General features: G+C 42.9%; 1 protein-coding gene across 1 annotated transcript in view; it reads right to left on the bottom strand.

Moving 5' to 3' along the window:
• Positions 1-606: 606 nt before the first annotated feature.
• Positions 607-9082, bottom strand: part of ppm1bb (protein phosphatase, Mg2+/Mn2+ dependent, 1Bb) — a 36322-nt gene continuing 27846 nt past the window's right edge. The window contains exon 6 of the mRNA XM_072456756.1: positions 607-2987. Within this exon, the coding sequence (XP_072312857.1) occupies positions 2958-2987 (30 nt within the window). The 3' untranslated portion in view covers positions 607-2957. The remainder of the gene's footprint in view (positions 2988-9082) is intronic.

Genomic DNA, 9082 nt, shown 5'->3' with positions numbered 1-9082 from the left:
ATCACACCTTGTTTCATAGTTTTGGCCGGGGTGTGATTTATACTTATATTTATACTTGTATACTTCATACTCCAGAGCAACTTATGAGGTATTTGTTATTTTCATACTTGCAAACGCATTTCATACTCCAGTGCAACTTATGTTTTTTTCTTCTCTATTATAATTTTTTTGGCTGGTGCAACTTATACTCCAGTGCGACTTATAGTCCAGAAAATACGGTAATAAAAACCCTGACCTAGACACTTACACAGGTTAGTTCAAGTGAAATTTAAGACCCATTTAATACTGTCTAAGATTGAATGCACTTTTTTGTCAATTTAAAAATAGTTTGCTTTAAAAACTGATAAAGATGCACTGATTAAGACATTAACTACAATCTTAACTCTTTAAAATATGGTTCAAATAAAAATATATAAATTAAATTAACTTTTTTTTTAAAAGTAAGTAATGCAAAATTATTAGGCCTAGACCCAAGACAAAGAGTGAATAACATAAATCATAAAACAGAATCACGACTAAAGCAACGCCCAAGAACATTCAAGACTGTTACACTTGAAATGTGAAATGACGGTCATAGGTGCTCTGAAATGAGACGTGGAGAGGCGATCCTTGGCAGGTCTTTTATTTCATATATAGACGCTTTCTGTAATCAAATGTGAGTGCATCAAACAACAGCAATACAAACATTACCAATGCAGTCTGAAACCAGAGGGGGTTAAAACAGGGAGTCACTCACTCTACACAGCGAGCAGCTATTAGGAACCTCATGGACAACATAAAAAAAAAAAAGAAAAAAATATATATCGATTTTCCTCCGTCTTCAGGACAGTCCACCATTTTGAGCTCGACTTGGGGCCCCGACGTCCTGCTCCAAACCAGTGATTCAACAAACCCCCGAAACCCCCCGAAATTTGCCATGAGTCCGTCCCGTTGCTTCGCGGCGAACGCCAACTTCCCATGTCACCCCATCATGATTATCATCGTCTAATCGTCAACGAAGACAAAAAAAAAAAAAAAAAAAAAAAAAACGGGAAAAAAAACAACCTATTGAAATCCACTTCGCACACGGCGGGAGTTCGGACGTCCTTTGCGGTTAAGTCACGTTTAATGTCGCTTTTTTTTTTTTTAATCCAATGGCTGTCCAAGCGCTGAAAAGAAAAGAAAAAAATAAAGAAAAATGGATGTACACGAAGAATCCTATAGAAGTCCTCATGCGGTGCTCGGGTGAGTGCGGAGTAAGCCCCGCCCCCCTTTCTCGTCGCCACCCAATCGGGAGCAGACTTTAGACCGACACAAAGACGTGGTCAAACTAATGTATAAACCTCAAGTTGAAATGTCTTGCGCTAGAAAGTGTTATTTCTATTTGATGGAGGAATATAAAGCCATTAATGCGATGGTTAAAGTGCCAGGTGTGGGACTCGCTCTTCCCACGTGTGCCACTAGATGGAGTCAAGAGCTTTCAGCAGGGCTGTTCGAATACTATACATCCAAAATGGCGTCCGATTTCGTCACCGTTGCTATGTTGACCACAGAAATGTTAATTCATGGCTAATTTATTACCAAAATAGTATCTCTCTATAGACATTAGCCACAGTTTGCTATATTCTCTATTTACAGTCAATAGTTTAGCCATTAAGTGCTTTTCTCTCACTTGTACTTTAACGGACACATATTATGCATTGTTTGTACTGTTAACCGCCTCTAAACGTCTTGAACATCTTTGCGTTGGCGTCTCGTGTTGTAAAAGAATGTATTTACTGAAAACTGCGTGTTACTTTCCGTGTTAAGGCGTTGTTCCCTCCGTCTGGATTTGCGCAGACCAAACCTAGCTTCCCCCTGACGCGCAGACACAAACGCGCAGTCACGGTGAACCCTATTTGACGGTCGGGAAACGCTCAGACCGAGTGCGGCGTTTGCGTGCGGCGCGGTAGATGTCGGAGCGCCGCTTTTGACGACTTTGAAATTTGAAACGGAGTGATTTGTGAGGCTCCGAGCACCTAAACAGTATTAATGAAACGAGCGTGAACGAAGCTGGATATAACTCCGGGTATGTTTTTGATGAATTATAACTATAACAAAAGCTCAGAAAAGTCTATTTTGCATAATATGGGTCCTTTAAACACTGTGCGCGGCGCCCTCTGCTGTCGACAACTGGCATCATCTTATAAAACATGTGACGGCGTTGGATATTTGAACTTAAATATCTTCATAATAATGCCACCGTTTTGTGTTTTTCCAAGTCAGTCCCTGCGTGGTCCACCGGGGGGGCGTGGCGTACCCGCCTATGTACTTTTATGTCAATGTTTGCGTGTCGTTACGTGTCGAAGGGCGGAAAAAAAAAAGCGATAGGGACGTTAGGCATTTATCTCATGATCTGGACTTATGCTTTTACACACACAAAAAAGGTCCAGGAGAAGAAGGAATCAACATCGAAAAGTCTTTATCCCCAAAACAATTCGTCATCCCGAGTGCCTTGTTTTTTTTTTGTCTTCGTCCTCAAAGCGAATTGTCTTTCTCGAAAACCACAAACACGCCAGGTCCTTTTACGTCGCGGTGAAGTCGGGTGTCAACATTCAAGAAATCAAAACAGAATATCTCAATGGTAAAATCCTACCATCACAATATTTCAGTTCATAAAATCATTTCTGGATTTTTTTTTTTGAAGGCGTATTTTTTTTATTTAATCGTAGTTATTTGTTGAATTTTGTCCTCTCTCACACACACACACACATACACACACGCTCGCGCACACAACCGGCATTCACACTTCATTACACGCTCCAAGCACACGCGTCTCCTCCGCTCGCTTTGTTTTTTACGTCGTTTTGTTTTTTGGATGATTTGTTGATTTTTTTTGTGGAGATAAACACGGCGCGATGGAGAGAGAAGAGAGTTGAGCCTCCTCTTCGGGACGATGTTGTCGAGGAGACCGGACAGAAAGGAGTTGGCGGGCCACGCTACCAGGGATCCTCCAGGTCTCCACCGGTCTGAAAAGAAAGGAGGAGGAAGATTTGTTACAATCTACTCAAAAAAGTTGAAAAGCCAACACTTAAATATTATTTGTAGGTGTGTTAATGGTTAGGAGAATAACTGATTGTCATTTAATGCTTAATCGTGAAAACATTTTGCCCTCTAAACCGTTTCATTTTCCTTGTCTTATATGTATACTTGTAATACTCAATTGCTCCACCAGAGAGCGTATATGTGCCCTCAAACAACTGTGACGTGTGCCCTCAAACAACTGTGACGTTTCTGGATGGAAAAAAAATGCTAAAACTCCAAAAATAATTGATTTATGTCATAAAGACTGAGCAAACCGACATGACACTGCACTTCCTCTGGTCTGATAACATGTTTTGGTGAAAAAATAATAGGAAAATGTCTTTTTATTTGCTCAAGTTACGGTAAGATGCTAATGTAAGCGCCTTCACAGCTGTAAGAGTGCTTTATCATGGATGTATTCTATAAACTAGATAAGGCACGCCCCCTCTGCTCACGATCCAAATTGAGTAGTGGCCACTCCGTTGTACTGCAGCTTCGCGGCCCAGACATTCAAAAATCACCGACAGTACTCAATTCTTTTTAGTCTAAAAATAAAATAGGAGGAATTACTGTCACCAAAGCAAGTTCCTATGTTGTGAATTTTGTTCATTGACAGTGGCAATACACCTTTTCTCCTTCTGATTTAGATTCTTTCACCGTGTCTAAACTCCTCAAAAGTGTACGGTAATCTGCTGTCGGCGTGCGTGCCAAGCATCATGGGGAAAGGCCCAGAGCTAGCTCCATAACCAGGAAGTGATGCGGTAGAAAGATTTTTTTTTTGCCGACATGCGCCAATGAGCACACGCCATTGACTTGAGTTGACCGCCATCTTGTCCTCCCGCGGCTTGAGCTTTAGTCATAATCAGAACTAAACAGCGTGTTTAAAAGCGTACAGTAGAGTCTTTCATTCAGTCGTGTCGTGCACAGTTCAAAGGCCGTTACCGTCTCGCTGCTCTGCGTTCACTTTTGCAGTGCATTGACAGTTATGACTGGTCCAAAAACAAAAACTGCAACACAAAACCCTGCGTTGACGTAGTCGGTTAACAGAATATTGACGGTGAAGGGCTCCAACTAACGGTGAAAGTAAAAATGGAAATCATGCATCACTAATCAAGAGTTTTCTTATGCAGTGAAGATGACTAGTTTCTTATCCCAGAGAGAAAATGTCCTCTACACCTCGCCCTCTACACATCGTCCTCCTCCTCTACACCTCGCCCTCTACACATCGTCCTCCTCCTCTACACCTCGCCCTCTACACCTCGTCCTCCTCCTCTACACCTCGCCCTCTACACCTCGTCCTCCTCCTCTACTCGTCCTCCTCCTCTACACCTCGTCCTCCTCTACACCTCGCCCTCTACACCTCGTCCTCCTCTACACCTCGCCCTCTACACATCGTCCTCCTCCTCTACACCTCGCCCTCCTCCTCTACACCTCGTCCTCCTCTACACCTCGTCCTCCTCTACACCTCGTCCTCCTCTACACCTCGTCCTCCTCTACACCTCGTCCTCCTCTACACCTCGTCCTCTACACCTCGTCCTCCTCTACACCTCGTCCTCCTCCTCTACACCTCGTCCTCTACACCTCGTCCTCCTCCTCTACACCTCGCCCTCTACACCTCGCCCTCCTCTACACCTCGTCCGCCTCTACACCTCGCCCTCCTCTACACCTCGTCCTCCTCTACACCTCGCCCTCCTCTACACCTCGCCCTCCTCTACACCTCGTCCTCCTCTACACCTCGTCCTCCTCTACACCTCGTCCTCCTCTACACCTCGTCCTCTACACCTCGTCCTCCTCTACACCTCGTCCTCCTCTACACCTCGTCCTCCTCTACACCTCGTCCTCCTCTACACCTCGTCCTCCTCTACACCTCGCCCTCCTCTACACCTCGCCCTCCTCTAAACCTCGTCCCCTACAACTCGTCCCCTACATCTCGTCCCCTACACCTCGTCCCCTACATCTCGTCCCCTACATCTCGTCCCCTACATCTCGTCCTCTACATCTCGTCCCTCCATTCAAGGTAAGGCTATGCTGCTGGCTTGTGTTTAGGTCCTGGAATTCCAGCTGTTATTTATAGGAACTGAATCTTTTGAATGACTTGTGACCATTCAAAAGATGCAATATTTATGGCAACGGTGCTGGACTTTCATCACTTTGAAACTCATGGATAATTAAAGATGGACGGTTTTATATATGGTCTTCTATGAGATTCACTATTTTTGAAAGAAATGTACAAACCTTTCATACGAGGTTTGAACTGCGACTGCACGATTTGGCAAAGTATGGCGATTGGGATTCGTGGAGGTAATTGTGGTACTTAAAAAATGCCTTTCCTGATTGCGTCTATTCACATTGTGATTTGATTGCAAAACTTTATCAATTCATGGATTTCAGGCACATTTTTGAGGACGTTTCTCATTCAAAATATAAAATAATCCTTTATCCACACATGGGGAAATTTCATTGTTGCAACGCAGGTAGATACAGAAAAAATATAATATCAACTGACAACAATCCCATCTTTAGTGTGAATAATAGAAACACTTTGTGAAGCTACAGTAAAAAACAAAAAACTTGACCTTAATTTATCAGTAGCAGTTAATCATGTGCAATACTGTCACTCGTGCAATACTGTCATACTCGTGCAATACTGTCATACTCGTGCAATACTGTCACTCGTGCAATACTGTCACTCGTGCAATACTGTCACTCGTGCAATACTGTCATACTCGTGCAATACTGTCATACTCGTGCAATACTGTCATACTCACGCAACTGTCATACTCACGCAACTGTCATACTCGTGCAATACTGTCATACTCGTGCAATACTGTCATACTCGTGCAATACTGTCATACTAGTGCAATACTGTCATACTCGTGCAATACTGTCATACTCGTGCAATACTGTCATACTCGTGCAATACTGTCATACTCGTGCAATACTGTCATACTCGTGCAATAGTCATACTCGTGCAATACCGTCATACTCGCGCAATACTGTCACTCGTGCAATACTGTCATACTTGTGTAATACTGTCATACTCGTGCAATACTGTCATAATCATGTGCAATGCTGTGACATGTCAATCATCCTGGTGCAATATTTTCTGTCCATGTAACAGCTGTAAATAAGAGTGTTATTTTTTATTAAGAGTATTCGTTTTTGTTTATAAGTTATCTGTTACTTTACGATTATCCTTATGTGACTAATCTGTTTCTGTACTGTGTGTTGCAACAATGGAATTTCCCCATTGTGGGACAAATAAAGGTTATCTTATCTGTTCTGACTGAAGATGTCAAAGTCTGTGACCATTTTTCTACAAAGATAAACAGCATAAAACAAACAGTGATATTCTACCACAGTCCAGAGCCTGAGCTGTGTTTGGATTCACTTTAAACTATAAGATTTATAAAACGTGATGGTGGTAAAGTGAAGAACCGAGAGAAAAGCCCACAAAGTCTCACCTTATGTCGAATCACAAAGCCAGCGCTGAAAGAGAAACTAGAGAAACTCCAACTACAGTCGACTACGGTTGATTTTACAATCTCACATTGTTCCATTCAAAGGTTTAGGTTTTAAAAGTGCATTGTGTTGCCAGACAATGAGGAAGATTTATTATTACTCTTTAATCTTGTTTTTTTAATGACAAGGTTTCTGCAGGTTATTGAAAAAAAAAAAATAGAACATTTTTACTGAATACATGACAAATAACAATATACGTGTACCTGAAGAAAACCTACTCTACAGTACTACTGAATAAAACGCTATTACTAATGCGCAGGAGCATTAGTGTTAAACCTCAAATCTTTCATTTCTTTTGCAATATTCTGACAAGTGATCTGTCCGCGCACAGAAGCACCCGCCATAACTTCCTCGTCGAGAGCGAAGAGCGTTTGCCAATTACAAATGTACGTCCTGGGCGTGCGTTGTGATTTTGGGAGGTTACAGACATAAACTGAATTGAAACGACCGACCTCCCTCGAAGCTTGAAGTGCAAACAAAACGGTGCGTTGCCTGGAAACTCGAGGAGAGTTGAAGCAGCGGTGCAGAGCTGTAGTAGATTACAAAACGATATTCAATAGAGTGGAATGGAAGAGATGAGAGCAGATGTTGAGAGGGGTGAAGAGGACATTGGTGCAGCTCTGAAAGAAGAATGACCAGTCGTTGTGCTTTGCCAAACTGTGGTGACCCACAAATGGACCAAAAACTACTTTAGTGTGAATGAATTTACGTGGAAAAATTATATTATATTTTTGTGTGTGTTGAATAATCAGAATCATAGACGGTAAATGGGCTATTTAAAAACGATCAAATATCTTTTACCGTATTTTTCGGGCTATAAGTCGCACTGGAGTATAAGTCGCACCAGCAAAAAAATGCAAAATGTGGTTGCAAGTGTGAAAATAACAAATAATATCACATATAAGTCGCTCTGGAGTATAAGTATGTATATAAGTATAAGTCGCACACTGGCCAAAACTATGAAAAAAGTGCAACTTATATTCTGGAAAATATGGTAATCAGAATTAATTTAAGTATCACTGGTGAGAGTCCAAATCCTAAAAACACTGGAACACAAGGATTATTATTATTATTAGCATCATCATTATTATTATTAGGCCCGAGCGCCACAAGCTGGCGAGAGGCCTTTTAATCTCGTAAGGCCGTGCGAAGCACGGCTGCGAAAGTGCGCACGAAATCGAGCGCGAAGCGCTCGCCCACTTCCAAACACTCACTAACGCACTCCTTCACTCATGCACGCCCCGTGCATACTAATTAGTAGTAGGAAAATGGAACATTACCGTTGTAAACGGGCGAAGCCCGTGCAAAAGTGCGCACTAAACGAGCACTTTACATTGAGATGACGACCGCGAAGCGGTCGTCATCCCCATATAAAGCACTCATTTGCGCTAAGTAGCTCACGAATACGTTCCCCATCTCTTGCATGTTCCGTGCATATAAGCATGTAATGCAAAAATTGAACATTATTACTGTATAGAGGGCCAAAAACACAAAGTGGGCGGAGCCCACTCAAAATTAACGAAAGTACCCGTCAGTGACCAGGGACCCACACCATGAGGTAGGAAAGCGCGAGCGCTTTCCGAAAATGTATAGTTTATGATATTTGAAAAATGGGAAACATTGTTTTCGCATCGGAATATTATTAGGCCCGAGCCCCAGCAGGGCGGAGGGCCTATTGCTCCCGCAACGCTGCCGAAGGCAGCGTTGCAACTGTCTGACCAAACATGCGGGCTGCGCCCGCATGTTTGGTACCCCGTCGCCCCTGGCAAGTACAGTGAACTAGCCCATGCCGAAGGCATGGATCATGCATACTTACTCCTGCTATGACAGAAATAGTCAACAATTAGTTGATGGGGCAATTGTTGACAACAGCAGCGCGAAGCGCTGCATTCCTCCAAAAACCCTCCTGGCATCGTCCCGTACGCGAGAATCCATGCCGCAGGCATGGGCCATGCTTGTATCTGCTCAAATCAATGGAAGTCTATGGGGAGTGGGCGGGGCATCCCGACGGAATAGGGAGTGACGAGCGCGTAAGCGCTCGTAATGATGATTCCACCCCATGGCGGCATCGGGAAGGCTTAGAGCTTTCAAACGATGTATCATTTGTTGTTATAGTGGAAACGGCTATATTGTTTTTGCTAAAAATATTATTATTTTTATTTTTTTTATTGTTCTTCTTCTGCGCTTTGAGCTCTAATTTGACCCCCTGAACATGCTCAAAAACTCACCAAACTTTGCCCAAAATTCAGAATCGGCAAAAAATTTTGTTTTTTCTGGGCCATTTTTTTTTTTCGTCAAAAAATGGCGCGACAGCGCCACCGACAAAAGTCAAAATACATTGCGCCTATGGGAGACGCCCCGAGGTCAACTTTGTCGTAGAGCTACGAAATTCGGGACACGCATTCCTCTCGTGAGGACAAAAAAAATATATCATTGTGGCCACGCCCCCAGACTTACCCTATGCCCGCCATCTTCCTTTGAAAATGAAAACAAGCTGAGTTAGCCATTTTGTTCACGT

This window comes from Eucyclogobius newberryi, unplaced genomic scaffold (genome assembly GCF_026437365.1).
Source record: "Eucyclogobius newberryi isolate DKJ021-1_F unplaced genomic scaffold, fEucNew1.0.hap1 SCAF_20, whole genome shotgun sequence".
NCBI classification, from domain to species: domain Eukaryota; kingdom Metazoa; phylum Chordata; class Actinopteri; order Gobiiformes; family Gobiidae; genus Eucyclogobius; species Eucyclogobius newberryi.
This window is presented reverse-complemented; position numbering and strand designations above follow the sequence as displayed.